The sequence below is a fragment of the Ovis aries genome, chromosome 21, assembly GCF_016772045.2.
Source record: "Ovis aries strain OAR_USU_Benz2616 breed Rambouillet chromosome 21, ARS-UI_Ramb_v3.0, whole genome shotgun sequence".
NCBI classification, from domain to species: Eukaryota; Metazoa; Chordata; class Mammalia; order Artiodactyla; family Bovidae; genus Ovis; species Ovis aries.
In genome coordinates, this window is record NC_056074.1 from 8,059,895 (window position 1) to 8,082,128 (window position 22,234).

General features: G+C 41.1%; 1 protein-coding gene and 1 pseudogene across 1 annotated transcript in view; one reads left to right on the forward strand and one right to left on the reverse strand.

The window, feature by feature from the left end:
* TMEM135 (transmembrane protein 135) overlaps nucleotides 1–13,486 on the reverse strand; it is a 269,389-nt gene extending 255,903 nt beyond the window's left edge. Inside the window, exon 1 of the mRNA XM_004019395.6 lies at nucleotides 13,136–13,486. Coding sequence (XP_004019444.1) covers nucleotides 13,136–13,276 — 141 coding nt within the window. The 5' untranslated portion in view covers nucleotides 13,277–13,486. The remainder of the gene's footprint in view (nucleotides 1–13,135) is intronic.
* A 1,829-nt stretch (nucleotides 13,487–15,315) lies between these two features.
* Nucleotides 15,316–16,222, forward strand: LOC101113183 (cofilin-2-like; annotated as a pseudogene).
* The last annotated feature ends 6,012 nt before the right edge of the window (nucleotides 16,223–22,234 follow it).

Consider the following 22,234-nt stretch of genomic DNA (forward strand, 5'->3'; position numbering starts at 1 on the left):
TCATTTCTATGTTGAATCTAAAAAAAAAGAGAGATACAAATAAACTTATTTACAAAACAGAAACAGACCCACAGACTTTGACAAGAAACTAATGGTTACCAAAGGTGAAAAACTGGGGGGAGAGATAAATCAGGAGTTTCAGGTTAACATATATATGCTGCTGCTGCTGCTGTTTAGTCACCTCAGTCGTGTCCGACTCTGTGCGACCCCATAGACGGCAGCCCACCAGGCTCCCCTGTCCCTGGGATTCTCCAGGCGAGAACACTGGAGCGGGCTGCCATTTCCTTCTCCAGTGCATGAGAGTGAAAAGTGAAAGTGAAGTCGCTCAGTCATGTCAGACTCCTAGTGACCCCATGGACTTCAGCCTACTAGGCTTCTCTGTCCAGGGGATTTTCCAGGCAAGAGCACTGGAGTGGGTGCCACTGCCTTCTCCAATATATACACTACTATACATAAAATAGATAATCAACAAGGACATACTGTATAGGACAGAGAACTCAGTATTCCATAATAACCTATATAGGAAAAGAATCTGAAAAAGAACAGACACAAGTATCTGTATAACTGAAGTACTTCACTATACACCTGAAACTGAAGCAGTACCATAAGTCAACTAGACTCCAATATAAGATAAAAGTTAAAAATTTGTTTAATTTTTTTAAAAATTGCATTTAAAAGAACAAAATATCTAGGAATAAACTTAACCATGAAGGTGAAAGACCTATACTCTAAACTATAAAACACTGACAAAGGAATGATACAGAATTGGAAAGCAATCCCATGGTCAAGAATTGGAAGAATTAATATTATTAAAACGACCACACTACTCAAAGCAATCTACAAATTTAATGTAATCCCTATCACAATATCCATAACATTTTCCACAAAACTACAATAATCCCAAAATATACAGAACCACAAAGTCTCCGAATAGCCAAAGCATTTCTGAGAAAGAACAAAGCTGGAGGGAATCATCTCCCTAACTTCAAACGGTACACTACAAAGCTACAATAATCAAAACAGTATGGTCCTGGCACAAAACAGACACATAGCTCAATGGAGCACAACAGAGAGCCCAAAAGTAAACCACACTTCTAAGGACAATTCATCTACGACAAAAGAAGCAAGAATACACAATGGGGAAAGGACAGTCTCTTCAATAAGCAGTTCTGGGAAAACTGGACAGTTGCAGATAAACAAATGAAATTAGGATCTTTTCTCACATCACACACAAAAGTAAACTCAAAGTGGATTAAAGACCTACATGTAAGACCAGAAACCTTGAAACTCTTAGGAGAAAACATAGGCAGAACATTCTGACACAAACTGTAGCCTTTTTTTTTTTTTTTTGGTATATGTCTACAATGGCAAAAGAAACAAAGGCAAATCTAAAATAGGACATAATTAAATTTAAAAGCATTTGCACAGGAAAGGAAGCCACTGACAAAACAAAAAGACAATCCATTGTATGGGAGAAAATAGCTGCAAATAATATGACCAGTAAGAGGTTAATACCCAAAATACACAAACAGCTCATACAACTCAATATCAAAAAGACAAAAATTCCAATCAAACAACGGACAGAAGGGACTTCCCTGGCAGTGCAGGCGTTGAGACTCTGTGCCTGCACTGTAGGGAGCATGGGTTTGACCCCTGACCAGGGAACTAAGATCCTGCAAGCTGTGCAGCGCAACCAAAAAATAAAAATTGTTTTAAATTTCAAAAAAAAAAAGTGGGCCGAAGATTTACACAGACATTTTTCTGAAGAAGATATACAGATGGCCAACAGGCACATGAAAACATGCTTAACACTGCTAATCCATCGAAGAAATGCAAATCAAAACCATGAGCATATCACCTCACACCTGTCAGAACGGCTTATCATCAACAAGACAAAAACAACAAACGGTGGCGAGGATGTATATGAAAAGGAAACCCTCATATACTGTTGATGGGCATGTAAATCGGTACAGCCACTGTGGAAGACAGAAAACTAAAAATGGAACTACCATACGACCCAGCAATTTCACTCCTAAGTATACACCTGAAGAAAACAAAAACACTAATTCAAAAAGGGACAGGCACCACAATGTCCACAGCAACACTATTTACAATAGCCAAGATACGGAAGCCATCTAAGTGTCCATCAACACACGGACAGATAAAGAAGATGAATGGATACAGAACACAGTCATTAAAAAAAATGAAAGTATGCCATTTGCAACAACACGGATAGTCTGGAAGGTATTGAGATTTGTGAAACAAGTCACAAAGAGAAAGACAAACCACTTACGTGGAATCTGAAAACCAAAAGTATGAGTATAACAGAAACAGACTCACAGATGCAGAGAACCAAATAGTGATTACCACTGAGGCAAAGGAAGGGGGTAGGGGCAAGAAGAAAGCGGGCAGGAGATTACTACACATAAAATATATTATATAGCACAGGGAATACAACCAATATTTTAGAATAACTTTAAATGGAGCACAATCTATAAAAAGTTTGAATCACTATGTTGTATACCTGAAATAAATATGATATTATAAATCAACTATACTTTATTAAATATAAATTTTTAAATAATAATAAAATAAAAACAACAGAAACTTTGTTACTAATATATGCCAGAGAATACAAGTGCATCTTCAAAAGTTTCCTTAGCTACTTACTATTAAACCTCCCTGTAATGAAAACCATACTATTAGGCTTCAGTGACGACCATTAAGCTTATAATCGTCTACTCTCAATAAAAGAGCCACTTTCACATTTATAAGGAAGTTGACACAGGCTTTAAAGATAAATCTGAAAATATATTTCACATATAACATTGAGACAAAATATGATCAAAAACTAAACTCAGATTGAGCCCTATGTATATTATAACCATGTTCCAAACTGAGTAAGTAATATTAATATTTTTGGTAATATAAAGATAGTCTTGAAAACACACACCTGTTACTTCAATTTATTGCTATAATTCTCCAAGGAATACTATAATCTTAAACCAAAACAATTTTTATAACCTGCCATCTTCTGCATACTTAAATACAAATATCATGGGCTCTAATATGAAAATACCTTAATGAAGAAAAATTCAAATAATACACTTCTTATTGAAGAACTAAGTTCAGATGAAAAATAGAAGGTATGTACATATATTCCAATCTCTCCAATAAGAATAGTGGATACACTGAATTGAATCCTTAAAACAGAACCACAGTAAACTAAGAGTTTAAGCCAAAGAAGTAGGGAGAATTTGAGCAAGAGAAGAAATCACAGACATCAGAAGCCCATGTGGCTAAAAAATATCAAACTGCCTCATCATTTGTTGTTATACGAATTTCCTTTAACAGAAAATAAAGCTAGTCTCAAAAGGGTTAAACTGTATTTGTAGTCACACATTTGCTAAAACTCACCCACACTGAAGTCTGATAATTAACAAATACAGAATCCCTGACTATTTTTTGATGGGGAGGACCCTGACCATCAATCTAAACCAGGAAAGAAATTTAACCACGGGGGAAAAAAGAGAGAAAGAAAGAAAGAGCACAGAAAAAAGAAAGCTTTAAAAAGATCTTCCCAGATCTTTATAGACAATTTTGTCTAAAACAACCTTGAAGGTGTAAGCGTTCGTCATTCAGTCATGTCCAACTCTTTGTGACCCCATGGACTATAGCCCACCAGGCTCCTCTGTCCATGGGATTTCCCAGCAAGAATCCTGGAGTGTGTAGCCATTCCCTTCTCCAGGGGATCTTCCCGACCCAGGGATCAAACCTGAATCTCCTGCACTGCAGGCAGATTCTTTACCAACTGAGCTACAAGGGAAGCCCAAAACAAACTTGATTTACCTTTAAATCAGTGAAGGAAAATAGAGGTTAAAACAGTTTTTCTAACATTTGTAACTGAAAATTTCTGACTACTTTAAAATGTAAGTTTTATTAGAAAGGGATCCAACCCCAGAGAATGTTAACCCAGGTATTTGTATCGTCTGAGTTGCTTTATTATTGCCTTTGACTTAAAGTCAAAAGGAAAGAAATCAAATTCTTGCCCAGGGTATCGGATTTAAGAAATCATTAAATAATCTCTCTTTCTGTAAAGTAACTACTTATTATTTCTCTGAATTTCCACATGCTAAAATTTGGGTTATGTGCCATAAATGTTAAGCCTGATACATATTCACTTAACAGATATTCATATATTCACTTTGTTACTTCATTGGGAAAGCCTTCCCAAACCCACACCACCAGGATAGGGTCTCATGTAACACTCTCCAGTAACATCCTGTACTTCTCAATAGCACTTAATACAGCTGAAATCAATTTTTGGATGCTTCTTTCAAGTTTATCTTCCCCCTTAATCTAAATGTCCACATACATCTTGTCACCCCACCCCTGTATTTCTGATACATTGTAGGCAATCTGTAATAGTTGAAGAATAAAATAAAGATAGGAAAGAGAGAGAAAATAGAGTCAGGTAAACGCAGTTACACTCCGAGAGCTCCAAATGGAGGTACGAACGCACACACTCTGAAATTCAATCTGAATTCTGATTAAATCCCCGTCTCCTGGGCTAGAGGATTTCTGAGATACAGATCTGACAAAGATGGGACCATGTCTACTTTTTCCAAGGTTTAGAAATCAGAAATGATCAGAATAACAGGCTTTCTTCTGTCATTGCCAATAGATACGGAATCCTTCAAGGCAACTCCCAAACTGGACAAAGCACAAAGCAAACTCCAAAGATCTAGATGCAAGAAGCCAAAGCAAGTTAACACATGTAATCAGTCCAAAGACTAGACAAAACACATGATGATAAGTTAAAAACACGGTAAATTCAGCATTCATATAAAAGCAACCTGCTCAAACCTGATGACACCTGATCCAGCATTCTTCCCTCTTTTCACACTTTCTTCCACAAATAAATCCATTTCATTGAATATTTTTCAATGCAGCTGAAAGCAAAATTACTTAAAATCCTCATCCATTCACAGACATTGATTCCCTGCAAGTATAATTATGACGAGAGAGCTTCATATACAATTTATAATATCAATTTACAATTTCAATTTGATTCACTAATAAATCAGGCTCATTAACAAATACTTATTAAGTGCAGTTTTATTTTCCCAAGATGAAACAGATTTGTTAGGAGAAACACACCGACGGAACTCAAGTCAGAACCGAGTCAAAATGTTTGGCCAAAGAAATCCCAGAAACGAACCCCATCACCATAAAACCCAAGACTGCGAGCCACATGGCGCGGCAGTCCTCCTGGGTTCCCTCACCCTCCTGCTCTCCGCCCAGGCGTCCCTTCCCAATAAACTCTCTTGCTTTCTCAGCATGTGTGACTCCTCAGACAATTCATTTCCAAGTGTTGGACAAGAGCCCACTCTCAGGCCCTGGAAGAGGTCCCCCTTCCCATAACAAATCCATGCACCCAAAAAAATCTTAGATGACAACAACATCTTTTTTTTTTTTTTTGGCCATACTGTGCAGCCTGTGGGATCTCAGTTCCCAGACTAGGGATTGAACCCAGGCCCCTTGAGGCGGAAGCTCCAAGATGTAACCAATGGACCACCAAGGAAATTCCCACTCCTGATTTGAAGACAATTCTCTAGTGACAAGGCAAGTGGAAATAATGCTGACACTGAAAAATACTTACTAAGGATTTAAAGGCTTTAAAAAAAATTTTTAATCAAATAAATATCCATTTTAATAAGAATCTACTGACTCAGAAACAGGAACAGGAATGGATCATAATCATTTAGAGCCTATATTCCAATGTTTATATTATCTTAATTTTTATCCCTGATCTATGATAACTAAAGAGACAAGCAACAGTAAAGCACATTTGGCCAGCTATACACTCAGATTGCTACAGAAAACGGTGAGTTACAAAAGTGTTCAGTACCACAGTCTTCAACTTTCAACTAGAAGTAATATGCTGGAAGTGTATTTTGAACTTAACAGAGATCAGCAAAGAATAACAAAATGTCACACAGAAAACCAAGCTCAACATACTCACAATCTCTTATTAATGAATAAGAAAACTCATCATCTAATTGCTCATTGGAAAGACAAAGACCAAATGACTGTTACACCTCAAAAGGGACAATAACAAATTTTGCTTTAAAAAAAAAATCATTATTTACTTATGGATTAGAAGTATACAATGAGCCCTTCACCTTCACCTCTAAAGTAGGTCTCAGGCAGAAAATCAAAGGGGGATTCATCCAACATATTTACAAATTCCCTGGTCTCCAAATGTCAAATAATGCAAATATTCCCAGCAGTCTATATCGCTTAATGACTTTAAATTCTGTCCTTTTCTAAGTAAAAAAAACAAAAGCTTCAAAAAGTCTCATTTCTGGTCTCATTTTCTCAAGAAAATCTGCTAAAACAATGCCTTTAAAAACTCAGTGCATACTACATGCCAGAAACACTTTACATATTATGCCTCATTTAATCCTCACCAGGGCCTCCGGAGTTAAAATTTACCATTTCTCCCACACTACAGACACAAAAACTGATGCTTAGAGTAGTCAGGTCATTTGTCTGAGATTACCCAGCTAGTAAGAAGTGAGCAAGAATTCTAACACAGGCAATTTGATCCCAGAATCCAGAATTCCCCCTCCTAAGCCATATTGAAATATAGAAATCTGAACAGCATCTTGTAAGCGGAGGTAAGCTTGGGAAGTTTTGTAGAATTACTGGTTTTTTCCCGTAAAATAAAACTACATGAGAACATTTAAAAAAAAAAAAAAAAAAAAAAACTCTGCCTATATCACTTAAATTTTACAGTTCAGTTCAGTCACTCAGGAATGTGCAACTCTTTGCGACCCCATGGGCTGCAGCACATCAGGCCTCCCTGTCCATGACCAACTCCCTGGGGTTTACTCAAACTCATGTTCATTGAGTCAGTGATGCCATCCAACTATCTCATCCACTGTCGTCCCCTTCTCCTCCTGCCTTCAATCTTTCCCAGCATCAGGGTCTTTTCAAATGAGTCAGTTCTTCACATCAGGTGGCCAAAATAGTGGAGTTTCAGCTTCAACATCAGTCCTTCCAATGAATATTCAGGACTGATTTCTTTTAGGATGGACTGGTTGGATCTCCTTGCAGTTCAAGGGACTCTTAAGAGTCTTCTCCAACACCACATCAAATGCATCAATTCTTCGGCGCTCAGCTTTCTTTGTAGTCCAACTCTCACATCTATACATGACTATTGGAAAAACCATACCTTTGACTAGATGGACCTTTGTTGGCAAAGTAATGTCTCTGCTATTTAATATGCTGTCTAGGTTGGTCATAACTTTTCTTCCAAGGAGCAAATGCCTTTTAATTTCATGGCTGCAGTCACCATCTGCAGTGATTTTGGAGCCCCGAAAAATAAAGTTAGCCATTGTTTCTACTGCTTCCCCATCTTTGTGCCATGAAGTGACGGGACCAATGCCATGATCTTAGTTTTCTGAATGTTGAGCTTTAAGCCAACTTTTTCACTCTCCTTTTTCACTTTCACCAAGAGGTGCTTTAGTTCTTCACTTTCTGCCATAAGGGGTGATGTCATCTACATATCTGAGGTTATTGATATTTCTCCCAGCAATCTTGATTCCAGCTTGTGCTACATCCAGTCAAGCATTTCTCATGATGTACTCTGCATAGAAGTTAAATAAGCAGGGTGACAATATACAGCCTTGACGTACTCCTTTTCCCAATTTGGAATCAGTCTGCTGTTCCATGTCCAGTTCTAACTGTTGCTTCCTGACCTGCATACAGATTTCTAGAGAAGCAGGTCAGGTGGTCTGGTGTTCCCATATCTTGAAGAATTTTCCACAGTTTGTTGTGATCCACACAGTCAAAGGCTTTGGCATAATCAATAAAGCAGAAATCGATGTTTTTTTGGAATTCTCTTGCTTTTTCTATGATCCAATGGATGTTGGCAATTTGATCTCTTGCTCCTCTGCCTCTTCTAAATCCATCCTGAACATCTGGAAGTTCACGGTTCACGAACTATTGAAGCCTGGCTTGGAGAATTTTGAGCATTACTTTGCTAGCGTGTGAGATGAGTGCAATTGTGGGGTAGTTTGGGCATTCTTTGGCATTGCCTTTCAAGTCTTCCACAATTAACTAAAAACTGTCCATAAGTTGTTTTTTTTTTCTTTTTTTATTCCTAGAAGTCCAACTCTTGCTTAAGTATTTATTCAGTCTAAAGGTAATGAACTGACCCTTTATAATCTAACAAGTCTGTTAAGATTCAACAGAAGTAAATATTAAGTAACCATTTTCATACTCTGAAGAAGGGTATAAACATCTGAAGGTCAATAAAGAAGCAGATTTTTAAATCACTCTTTCCCAAAACTGAGAAAGGTTCTTCTCTGAAGTCAGTTAATGATAAATGCCAGTACCCTAATCTGGAAGTCCTGTGGAAAGACACCAGGAAAAACATAAGAAAGCTCTTAGAACCACCTGAGGTAAATTAACAAGTTTTCCTTTTAGAAAAGGCACCTAAGAATTGGAACAGCAGAGTCCATCCTCCTACATGAGTAACTGTGTATTCTAACTTTGCCACAAAGTACCAAGGACACTATGCTTTCATTAATTTTAGTGGTTTAACAACTGTTTCATGTGTGTAGCAATGGCTACCACTTATTGTGAATGTGTGACAATAACTAAGATTCAAGAAATAAAGCTTTCTGAAGTATATTTTTGGTATATACATAAATTGTTAGCATATATTTTAACATTTGTGCTGCTGATGGTGCTAAGTTGCTTCAGTCGTGTCCGACTCTGTGCGACCCCATAAGCGGCAGCCCACCAGGCTCCCCCGTCCTCGGGATTCCCCAGGCAAGAACACTGGAGAAGGAGAAGTGAAAAGCGAAAGTGAAGTTGCCCAGTCGTGTCCGACTCTTCTCGACCCCATGGACTGCAGCCCACCCGGCTGCTCCGTCCATGGGATTTTCCAGGCAAGAGCACTGGAGTGGGGTGCCATGCTGTAGGTTCTTGAAAAGAAGAAAAAAAAAAAATTCTATGAAGTGGATTGATAATGAGGATTGATGTTTTTTTACAAATCATGAAAATATGAAGATTCAATGTGAAAAGGCACAGATCACTACATTTCTAATGGCTTAAGCATTAGAAAGTGAAGGTGATACTAAGACATGATGCCTGATGCCATGATGAGAAAGGAACAGGAGAGCAGATGTACACAGACTGCGAGGAAACCCGGAAGGAGCAAAAGGGACTGGCTTAGTACAACACCCAAGGCAATATTTCAAATGAAAAGCAGATTTCTACAAGCTCTAAAAAAACGCTTCTGATTAAAGTTGTCCCCCAACCCAGCTTCCCGTAAACTTCTCTTCTATCAGTGATGATGGCGACAGCATCAGTCAGACTTGAAATCCTGGAAGCATAAACAAGCCTTCACACTGCCCCAACCGTCTCAATCTCTAAGTCCTGTTCATTCTTCCTATGAAATGCCTCTCCTGTGAAACGCCTCTGAAACTGCCCTTCCATTCTCTCTGCCACTACCTTAAGCCTGCCAAATACTATTTCTTCACTCCTGAATTATTCATGAGTTCATTCATTCATACTTGCACTCATTCAGACACTTACTGAAGCACCTACTGAAGTACCATGCTAGTTCTGAATATAAACCACCATTCTAAGCAGAGGTGGAGACAAAGATCATAACAAATGCACTATTTTAATAACACCAACCCTTGATTAGGGCCCTCCTATGTGATGGCTGCTATTCCTACATACTATTATCCCATTTAAATCTTTACAACAGCCCCAAAAAAGAAAGAGACTAAGGCTCAAAGAGGTGAGATAATTTTCCTGAGGTCACACTGCTAACAAGTTACAAAGTGGGATTCCCTGAGAACGGATTTTCTATCACTTAAATGAATCCACTGCATCAACTCCCGAACAGTCTTTCCAATCCAGTCTACCCATTTCAACCAGATTCATCTGAAGACACCATTCTGTACTTGTAACCTTTGTTAAAAAAAAAAAAAAAAAAAACCTTATGACATCCTCAGCCTGACCTTCAAAAAACTAAAAACAAGTCTGTCTCTTCCCCTTACTAACTCTTCATCTTGGAAACTGCTTAAAATCTCTAACTTTCAGTTTTCCTTCCTATGAAACAGGGATAAGACAGAGTTGTGTAAGCATTAAACAAGATACGTAAAGGTCTAAGCACATGAAAGTGAAAGTGAAAGTTGCTCAGTCATGTCCAACTCTTTGCGACCCCAAGGACTGCACAGTCCATGGAATTGTCCAGGCCAGAATACTGGACTGGGTAGCCTTTCCCTTCTCCAGGGGATCTTCCCAACCCAGGGATAGAACCCAGGTCTCCCACATTGCAGGTGGATTCTTTACCAGCTGAGCCACAAGGGAAACCCAAGAATACTGACTAGAGTGGGTAGCTGATCCCTTCTCCTGCGGATCTTCCTGACCCAGCAATCGAACCAGGGTCTCCTGCATTGCAGGCAGATTCTTTACCAAATGAGATATCAGGGAAGCTAGCTACATGAGTGTTCAGTAAATAAGAGTTGTCATTACTCATACAGCCTATATGCAAAATTTCTGCTTCACTCAATCAATACACCTAACTACTTCTTTTACAAAACCATTTGGATTTCTGCCTCCAGAAAAAATTCACACTTTTCTCCCTCTGCTCCATTAAGTATTCTATAAATATCTACTACATGAATCAATGTACTGTGATCCTTCTCTTCAAGGCCCAAGTCAAATGTTACTCCTTCCACGGAGCCCTCGCTACCTGCATCTAACTTAAGTGCCACCAAGGGAATGGGGAACAAAAAAATGCCTAATTATTCAAGACCTATTATGAACTAGAAAATGTGATAGTCTTCAGTGTATTACTTCACTCAGTTCTCACAGAGGGAGTCAAAGTAACTTGCACAAAGTCAAACAGTGAGTGAGTGAGATGAGATTCAAAATCAGAAGTGGTTGATAGCCTTTAAAAGCCCATTTCTTCCCCCCCGCCCCCACCACCTTGTGGCACCTGGATTACACATTTAAACAACTGCCCAACACGGACAAAGAACAAAATGCTGCTATATATTCTAAGAGCCCCAGCCACCCATACAAATACAGCAAACAAAACTGTAATGAAATAACACTTATCCACACCACCTGTGGTGCCCTCTCATTTTTTTTTTTTTCTATTCTTTTCTATTTCACTTAAACTACTGGTCAGTTCCCACTAATTTTACTTCACAACCACTCATGAATAGCGACCCAAACTTTGAGTTACCCAGCTATATTCCAAACACAGATCCAAGATCAAATAAGATCAAGAATTTGTTTTCAAGAAGTATTTAACCCAGCTGGAGAGAGAATAGTAAAACACAAACTTCTCTTGACCCTTTTGCCCTTACCCCACCTCCTGGCATAGAAGAACCTATGTTTCTGTTGCTCCCCTGAACTACTCATCATGGAACATAACCAATAAATTATCTAGGCTGTAAATATGAAAAATATCAGGCATTCAACAAATCATTGTTGAATGAATGAATGAATGAGTGAGGCACAATAAAAGTGCTATGGATTTTCAGAGAGAGAAAGTACATACCATAGACTCTCTCCCCATATAACTTCATAATCCTATAAGGGAATGAAAAATCTCTGAATATAACAAAAGCTCAATCATGTTTGTAGATATCCTTTTTTTTTTTTTTCTTCAATAAATGAGCTATAGACTAGCAACCATTCAAGTGGAAAAGCAGATAAACATGGATCTTTGCCAAAGAAAATCAAGGAAGACATGTATCCCTCTAATGATAATTTTATCAGCCTCTGCTCCAGATCCTTACTGTTCAAAGGTTGACTCTTGGTCCACAAGCATTAAAATCACCTGCAAGCTTGCAGAAATGTAGAATTTCAGGCCCCACCAAGATCTACTGAATCAGAACCCCCATTTTAACATGTTCCCCCAGCAGACTCCTAACACACGTTAAGTTTTAAAAGCACCAGCGAATATGATACAAATGAAACTGGCTTCTGCAAGCTCAGAGAAAGTTACCATCTTCTCCTGGGTTATCTCTGTAATAAATAACCAGACTTCTGAAGACGTTCCACAGCTATGGCCATGACACACCTTCAGGAATATGAGGGTATAAATCTAAATTATTACTCAATGAGAAGAACTGACCATCCACTGAATACTGACTAGAACTTTTAGGAAACATACAAAAAATATACCTCTGCCTTCTTAGGACATAGACTCTATTGAGCAAGAAAATAAGACAATAAACTTAAATAACCAAAATGACCTTGGTTAATTAAAGATTAAAGAAATCTTTAATACAAAGGATGAGAGAGAGAGATGCTGGTTAGAACATTCAAGAACAAACTAACAACTCTCAGTGATACATACACATATTTTCAAATAGTCTCTAAAGCTCCAAATTTAGATTGCCCTACCTGTAAAGCTGTGGAATAAAGGACCTACAAGTGACATACAGTCAGATCTCCTAGACACTTTCACTGACTCATAGACTGGAACCACCCTTTATAACACCAAGCAAATTCTCAACCTGGAGACCACTTTGTGAACTTGCAAAAACACTCTGCAAAACCTTCAAGCCACAATCCTGTCATTCCCAAATTGACACAAGATCTGAGGTCAAATATGCCCTAAAAAAAAAAAAAAAAAAAAAAACCCTGGGGGGTGGGGGGAGGGGAACGCCAAAACAGAGGGAATAAGGTGAGGAATGATTGCAGGCCATTTCTCATCCCCTAGCTGACCTACGAAGACCTCTCCATCACAAGGCAGGAGAGAGGAAAAGCAACGCAGGTGTGTGTATTCAGTCTGAAGTGGCCCCCAAACTTAATCCTGAAGTTGAGAAGACATCCTCTCCCCCAACAGCAGACGTTCAGATGACAGCTCAACCTCTACTCCCTTCCCCCTTCTTCCGTCCCAGCCGGATTTAGTGTATCAGCCCCTCGCGATCTATCCCCTCCCCAAGCCCACCCATTCCTGCCCCCCAAAAAACACCCCTCATCGCTCCCAAGGAGAGGCTGACAAGACAGCGAGTGCCCGAGCCCGCCTCCCAGGAGCCCACCGCGCACGTCGCCCTCGGCCTGGGGGAGGGCTGACGGGGCTCACCAAGTACAGGGGGGCATAGATCCTCAGGGACTCCTCCAGGGCGCCCCTGGTGATGTGCAGGAAGGAGAGCCAGCAGGACGGCTGCCAAGTGTGGCCGATCTCGTAGCAGTTGTGAGGGATGGACTTGCTGAGCGCCGCCATGACGAGGAGCCGCGCGCGGGGACCGGGAGGGGCTGAGCCGGCGCTCGCAAGGGAGGAAGCGGGGAGGGCGGCGCGCGCCCAGCCGCGGCGGAGCAGCGGGGCCGGCCCGGGGGGAGGCGCGGAAAAGAGGGGAAAGGTAACGAGAGCGGGGTTACTCCGGGCCAAAGTCCTCGGATGTTGGGCGCTCGGCGTATGGCAGCTCGAGGGGGCGGGGCGCGCAGCCGGGGAGGCGGGGAGAGGCGGAGCGTGCGCGCCCCCGCCGGCGGCCCCCGGGCAAGCGCGTCCCCGAGCGGCGCGCGCCGCCGACGGGGAAAGAGAGAGCGCCGCTCGGCGACGCGCCGGCCGCCCGCCTCTTCATGGCTCGCGCCGCGCGCGCCCTGACAGATGCGCCCCAGTGGGCGCGCTGGGTCACTGTGTACTCCAGCCTCGGTCCTCTCAAAGCCCAGCCAAGTAGAATTGAGGGCAGTGGAAGAAATGGATGAAATGTCTTTGTTGGGAGCTGGTGGAGGAAGACGGTTGTCAGAGGCGAGCCCAGACAAACATCCTCCTCAGAAGGGCCAGCTGCCCTGCCCTGGAGCGCCAGCTAATAAATAGCTGAGGCTATCTGCTGGTTGGGACCCAGCAGCGCCTCGGCTTTCTGAGCTCTGCGGTGCCTGAGTAGGCTCCACAAATTTGCTAGTTGGGCACTTTCCCTTCTTGTAAAGGGAAGGACGCTAGTTGGTCTTTGTCTCCAAACCCTGGGCCACTGAGCCATCCTGCCTATCTACAGCACCGTCACAGGCAAGCATCCGCCAAGTATGTAACCCAGCAAGGACTCACTTGCCCCAGGCGCAGAAAGCCAGGCTCTGACAGCAGGTGTTTGCAGCAAAGGAAGGGTTTATTGCAGGGTACAGAAGCCTAGCGTGCTCTAGTCCTTGGGGTCACAAAGAGTCAGACACGACTGGACAGCCACCACCACCAAGCAAGGGGGTGAGAGAGACTGACTTCTTGACAAGCCTCAGATCCGCTCCCACTTGGTCTATGAGTTAGGGGTTCTTAAAAAGGGAAAACAGAGACTAGGATGAATCCTCTTGTGAGGTTTTTTTTTTTCATCGTAGTTTTGGAAATCAGGATATCTTGGATTCTCAAGTCAGGTGGCCCATGACTTGGGGCCACCTGTGAGCTCATCTTGTTGTGGAGAAACAGGCTGAGTTTGTACATTAATGATGTTATCTATAATAGCTATTTTAGTATATTAGCAATGGCATCAGCAACAGCAGTTTTAGTCATCTGACTTGTTGATTCGTGTTCACTTAGCACGGGATTGAGGTCGTGGGAGGGTGAGAAAGGAAATTAAGTTTTAGATAGCGAGATTAATCATAAACTGGGGAAGGGAACTCGATTTTAGGGAGACTGTACTTCAAATCATACACCTAGTAGAGGCAGCCGTGGTCTTAGAACTGGTGCCTGGCTAGAGGGCAACAGTTGGCTTGACAAGGAATCTGTGTGGCCCATGAGACTTATAAACTCTGTAAGAGTCAGTTTCCTCACATATAACTTTCCAGGTTCCCTGGAATTTCAAATTCTAAAGTGTCTTAAAGCAGGAGCTTGTCATTAGACTGTTAAATACTGTTATTTTTATATACAGCCCTTAGACGAATCCCATTCTAATCTAGTCTTCATTTATTCATTCTGTAATATTTACCGAGCACATACTATTTTCAGGCAGGCTTCCCAGATGGCTCCGTGGCAGAGAATCTGCCTGCAGGAAATGCGGGTTTGATCCTTGGGTCAAGAAGATCCCCTGAAGTAGGAAATGGTAACCTGCTCCAGTATACTTGTCTAGAAAATTCCATAGACAAACTAGCAAGCTGCACTCCATAGGGTCACAAAGAGTGAGACATGGCTGAGCGCGCGTGCGCACACACACACACACACATTATTTTCAGACACTATTCTAAGCTCTGTAGATTCGGCTGTGAACAAGAAGGGTTTCCACCTACTTCTCCATCTCCTCCCAGTGCTGTAGAGCTGGGCCAGAGCTGGCATTGCAGCCCCAGGCACTATGACTTCTGGAGTTACAGTGAATGATGAAGTCAAAGGTTTTAATGATAAGAAAATAAAAATATTCTACACAAAAGAAGATGAAAGAAAGTTCTGTTTAAATGATGAGGAAAGACAAATAATTATAATAGAGGAAGCAAAACTGATCTTAACAAATGACACTAGTGATACCACGGAGGACCCCTATACATTTTGTTGTGAAGTTGCTACCTCTGAATGATTACCAGTTTGCTCTGTATGATGCCATATAAACAACAAAAAAGTCTAAGAATACCTAGTATTGATCTATAGTCTAAGAATACCTAATACTGATCTATTGATGCCATATACACAACAAAAAAGACTAAGAATACCCAGTATTGATAGTCTGGGCTTCTAAGAGGGCACCTTTTAAAAACAAGATGATTTATACTAGCTCTAAAGACGCCATTAAAAAGAAATCTACATACATTAAATGTGAAGTGACGTAAAGTGAAGTCGCTCAGTTATGTCCAACTCTTTGCGACCCCATGGACTGTAGCCCACCAGGCTCCTCCATCCATGGGATTTTCCAGGCAAGAACACTGGAGTGGGTTGCCATTTCCTTCTTCAGGGGATCTTCCTGACCCAGGGATCGAACCCAGGTCTCCTACATTGCAAGCAGATACTTTAACCTCTGAGCCACCAGGGAAGCCCATATTAAATATGAGTGACATGTAAATGGAAGGGATGAAATTAAGGAGCATTTGTCACTTGGAGAGAAATTGGGAAACATTGTAGTTGTCTCACTTGAAGGAAAACTCATAAAATGACAGTTGAATACCGTCTTGAGTGTTAAGCAGCTTCCACTTCTACAACTCAGTCAGTTGGAAGAGTATTAGATTTTGTTTTTCTTTTTCCTGTTTCCCAGTGGAGAAATTGGAGTTGGTGTGGTGATGGACAGGGAAGCCTGGCGTGGTGCAGTCCATGGGGTCACAAAGAGTCAGACACAACTGAACAACTGAACTGAACTGAACTTCCCCAATGGGCCCTTTCAAAACAATAAATGAAGGAAATATCATTCATTTGCTTATTTAACTTCTATGCACAGTACATCATGAGAAACGCTGGACTGGAAGAAACGCAAGCTGGAATCAAGATTGCCAGGAGAAATATCAATAACCTCAGATATGCAGATGACAGCACCCTTATGGCAGAAAGTGAAGAGGAACTAAAAAGCCTCTTGATGAAAGTAAAACAGGAGAGTGAAAAAGTTGGCTTAAAGCTCAACATTCAGAAAACGAAGATCATGGCATCTGGTCCCATCGCTTCATAGGAAATAGATGGGGAAACAGTGGAAACAGTGTCAGACTTTATTTTGGGGGGCTCCAAAATCACTGCAGATGGTGACTGCAGCCAGGAAATTAAAAGACGCTTACTCCTTGGAAGAAAATATATGACCAACCTAGATAGTATATTCAAAAGCAGAGACATTACTTTGCCGACTAAGGTCCATCTAGTCAAGGCTATAGTTTTTCCAGTAGTCATGTATGGATGTGAGAATTGGACTGTGAAGAAGGCTGAGAGCCAAAGAATTGATGCTTTTGAACTGTGGTGTTGGAGAAGACTCTTGAGAGTCCCTCGGACTGCAAGGAGATCCAACCAGTCCATTCTGAAGGAGATAAACCCTGGGATTTCTTTGGGAGGAATGATGCTAAAGCTGAAGCTCCAGTACTTTGGCCACCTGATGCGAAGAGTTGACTTATTGGAAAAAAACTTTGATGCTGAGAGGGATTGGGGGCAGGAGGAGAAGGGGACGACAGAGGATGAGATGGCTGGATGGCATCACGGACTCGATGGACATGAGTCTGAGTGAACTCTGGGAGTTGGTGATGGACAGGGAGGCCTGGCGCGCTGTGATCCATGGGGTCGCAAAGAGTCGGACACGACTGAGCGACTGAACTGACTGACTGACTGAAGCGACGTATCAAAGGTTGCCATTAAACTGTTTAATACCATTACTTTTATGCACAACTCAAGAAATATATATTCCCATATATTAAAAAAAAAAAACTAGTTACCTGAAAACTAAGTTACAAGAAAGCCAAACAAGATAAGATAGGTATGCTAATAATATATTGACAGTATAAACTGCGGAGAAGGCACCCCACTCTAGTACTCTTGCCTGGGAAATCCCATGGATGGAGGAGCCTGGTAGGCTGCAGTCCATGGGGTCGCTACGAGTCAGACACGACTGAGTGACTTCACTTTCACTTTTCACTTTCATGCACTGGAGAAGGAAATGGCAACCCACTCCGGTGTTCTTGCCTGGAGAATCCCAGGGACAGAGGAGCCTGGTAGGAGGCCGTCTATGGGGTCGCACAGAGTTGGACACAACTGAAGCGACTTAGCAGCAGCAGCAGCAGCAGCAGCAGCAGCAGCAGTATAAACTGAGATATTAGAAGTACTCAGATTGAAAGTCCAGAGTAACAGTGGTAGAAAAGATAAACGTTGGCCTCTCTCTCAGACCAATATAGACAGTCTTAGTCTAATATGGTGGCTCTATATCCATCAGGGATCCCAAACTCCTTCTGACAGATTGCTCTGCAAACTGTTACCTATGATTTCCATCCTAACTTGGAAGTTGGCCACTTCACCTTGAGCCATGACATTCTCATGCTAGAGAGGAAGACCAGCCAAAGAGGAACAGAGGACATAACTTCCTCTTAAGTAAACTTCACAGTAGATCTATGCAAACCACTTCTCCTTATAAACATTGCGCAGTTTGTCTCATGGCCACACTTAGTTGCAAGAGAGATTGGGAAATATAATATTTTTTATTGGTTGGACAAATGCCCAGCTAACATTTGGGGTTTCATTACTGAGCAAAATGAAAAGCACAGATGCCAGGGGCAACCAGGAGTGTCTGCTGCAGTTCTATGCCTCTGGCTGCCCAAATATCTGGGAACATCCTTTTCCTCAGATAACAATAACCTCTCCTTCTCAAGGGGTACAACCTAATTCCCATGCATTTACCCCATCTTGTTCAACATCCAGGATCTTCTATAGGAACAAATACACTCTCACGTTCAAGTTATCTCCCTCTTTAACATAGCCAGTACGCAATGATAGGATAGGAACAGGATAATCACAGTTTTGTCTTGTTTTGTTTAAATCTCTAGTTCAAAATATGAGCAGCTTATGGATTTCCTTGGTGGTGCAGTGGATAAGAATCCACGTGCCAATGCAAGGGTCCCTGTGTTTGATCCCTGGTTCAGGAAGATTCCACATGTTGCAGAACAGTTAAGCCTGTGCACCACGACTACTGAGCCTGTGTGTCGCCACTGCTGAAGCCCACACCCCTAAAGCCCGTGCTCCACAGCAAGAGAAGCCCCTGCAATGAGAAGCCCGCGCTCAGCAACCAAGAGTAGCCTCTGCACACTGCCACCAGAGAAAGGCTGCACAAAATAATGAAGACACAGTGCAACCAAAAATAAACAAATAAATTTCTAAAAATTTAAGAGTATAAGATAGACAGCATAAACTTGTCCGCGGAAATTAAAGGACTGATCACACAGACTTATCCTACTTAATTTCAATAATCCATCCCTGAAAATCTGATGGTCCTCAAGCAAAGGCTGAACGGGAAACCTATTATCAAATGGGAAAACATAAAATATGTTATGCTTCAACCCCAAAATTCCTAACACATATTTAAAATAAAGTGAAATGGCAATTATGAGCAACAAACTGTCGAGTTAGGATGTAGAATACTTAAAGAATAGCATTTTAATCACCAAACAAGGAATACAGTCACTAATTATCAGTTGCTTCTGAATGTAATAGCACCTGTAGTTTGCATGCATAATGATAAGCATTATGTTTACAATGTGGCACAGCAAATACCAACCAAGAAATAGGGAAATTTTTTAAATATACGATTAAAAGCATACAATTTCTCTTAATGAATTGTTAAATGGAGACTTGAAACTTAAAAGATACTTGAAAAGAGAAGAACACAGTTATTGTTGGCATAGATGCCAAAAATGACAGTGCTAATGAGGGCTTCCCTGGTGGCTCAGATAGTAAAGAATCTGCCTGCATTGCAGGAGACCCAGGTTCAGTCCCCGGGTAGGGAAGATCTCCTGGAGGAGGGAATGGCAATCCACTCCAGTATTCTTGCCTGGAGAACTCCATGAACAGAGGAGCCTGTGGCCTGTGGGCCACAGTTCATGGGTCACAAAGAGTTGGACACGACTGCGCAGCTAACACTTTCATACTTTCACAGTGAGTTGGATGGTCAATGGGAAATTTCAGTCAAACTCTCAGATCCAAAGGAATGCAAAGAGTATTCTAATAAATCTAAGGGAGAATGATCTCTGCTTTAGGATTAGAAAAAAATACAAAAAGGAGTAGTTTACGTTTGTAATCCTTTGTATGGATTACAGTACATGACTACTGGAAAAACCATAGCTTTGACTATGCCGACCTTTGTAAGCAAAATAATGTCTTTGCTTTTTCATACGCTATCTGGGTTTGTCATAGCTTTTCTTCCAAGGAGCAAGTGTCTTTCAATTTCTTGACTGCAGTCACCATCTGCAGTCATTTTGGAGCCCAAGAAAAGAAAGTCTGTCATTGTTTCCCTTGTTTCCCCATCTATTTGCCATGAAGTGATAGGACCAGATGCTGTGATCTTAGTTTTTTGAATGTTGAGTTTTAAGCCAGCTTTTTCACTCTCCTCTTTCACTTTGATCAAGAGGCTGTTTAGTACCTGTTTGGTTTCTGCCGTAAGGGTGGTATCATCTGCATATCTGAGGTTATTGATATTTCTCCCTGCAGTCTTGATTCCAGCTTGTGCTTCATTCTGCCTGGCATTTTGCATAATGTCTGCATATAAGTTAAATAAGCAGGGTGACAAGATACATCCTTGAAGTACTCCTTTCCAATAATTTGGAACCAGTCAGTTGTTCCATGTCCAGTTCTAACTGTTGCTTCTTGACCTGCTTACAGGTTTCTCAGAAGGCAGGTCAGGTGGTCTGGTATTCCCATCTCTTTCAGAATTTTCCACAGTTTGTTATGATCCATTCAGTCAAAGGCTTTAGTGTAAACAATGAAGCAGAGTAGTGTTTTTTTTTTTTTTTAAATTCTCTTGCTTTTCCTATGAGCCAACGGATGTTGGCAATTTGATCTCTGGTTCCTGTGCCTTTTCTAAATCTAGCTTATACATCTGGAAGTTCACAGTTCACGTACTGTTGAAGCCTAGCTGGTAGGATTTTGAGCATTACTTTGCTAATATGTGAAATGAGAGCAATTGTGCCGTAGTTTGAACATTCTTTGGTATTGCTCTTCTTTGGGATTGGAATGAAAACTGATCTTTTCCAGTCCTGTAGCCACTGCTGAGTTTTCCAAATTTGCTGGCCTATTGAATGCAGCACTTTCACAGCATCATCTATTTCAACATCTATCTTTAAACAACTCAGCTGGAATTCCATTACCTCCACTAGCTTGGTCCATAGTGATGCTTCCTAAGGCCCACTTGACTTCACACTCCAGGATGCCTGGCTCTAGGTGATTGATCACACCATCATGGTTATCAGATCATTAAGATCTTTTTTGTACAGTTCTTCTGTGTATTCTTGCCACCTCTTCTTAATAACTTCTGCTTCTGTTAGGTCCATACCATTTCTGTCCTTTATTGAGCCCATCTTTGCATGAAATGTTCCCTTGGTATCTCTAATTTTCTTGAAGAGATCTCTAGTCCTTCCCATTATTATTGACCATAATGAGACTCAAACAATTGTTCGTTCCGGGATTTAGCTACATCCTTCCTTAATGTGTGTACTTAGTCACTCAATCGTGTCTGACACTTCGTGACCCCATAGGCTGCAGCCTTCCAGGCTCCTCTGTCCATGGGGATTCCCCAGGCAAGAATACTGAAGTGGGTTTTCACACCCTCCTCCCAGGGATCTTCCCAATCCAGGGATCAAACCCAGGTCTCCCGCTTTGCAGGTGGATTCTTTACCGACTGAGCCACCAGGGAAGCCCAAGAATACTGGAGTGAGTAGCCTATCCCTTCTCCAGAGGATCTTCCTGGCCCAGGATTTGAACCAGGGGTCTCCTGCATTGCAGGCAGATTCTTTACCAGCTTGAGCTACCTGGGAAGCCCCGTCCTTCCTTAATAAGGTGCCTCTTTTTCTAAATTTTCACAAGTTATTTAAAAACCTATGCATGAACCAGCATTTTGCTTCTCTTTGTGAAAATTCTACCGCTTCTCTTTAAACAACGTTTTTTGAAACTCTGGTACTTAAAAACCTACAAATGCTTTGAAGAGTAAGGGTACTCTTTTACTTATGTTTTATACTACTGTATTACTCAATGTTTTCCCACTTAGTGTACATTATACTTGCATTCCAACACTTCCTTTTCTTGATACAGTTTAGTTTAAGTCATAAGTGCTAATGATTCTAAATCTTTAATGTCCAAAAAGGCTTTATTTTTACTCTCCCTTAAAACTACTGATAATCTGGTTATGAATGGAGTTGTAGATTCACAGTGAATTTCCCCTCAGTATTAAAAAAAAAATTTGCATTGTTTGCTCGTATATAATTTGCTAATCAGATACCCAGGGTTATTTGAACCCCCTTCCTTTGTAGTTCATCTTTCTACTCTGGTAGTTTTAGCATTTTCTCTTTATGACTGATACTTTACCATAAGTTTCAGTCATGTTTCTTTATTTCATTTTTTGTATTATTCTGCTAGAATTTCATGAACTCTCTTAATCTGAAGTGTCATGTCTTTTTTTCAGATCTAGAAATTAAAGAATCACATATCCTCTGTTCCAAGGAAATCTCCTGGAAGTTCTGTCAGGCCACAGTATTTTTAACTTGAGGTCTTTGGATAGAATTCAGGGGAGTCCATGTAATTAGATGAAAAACCTATTATGTTTTAATTTTCACT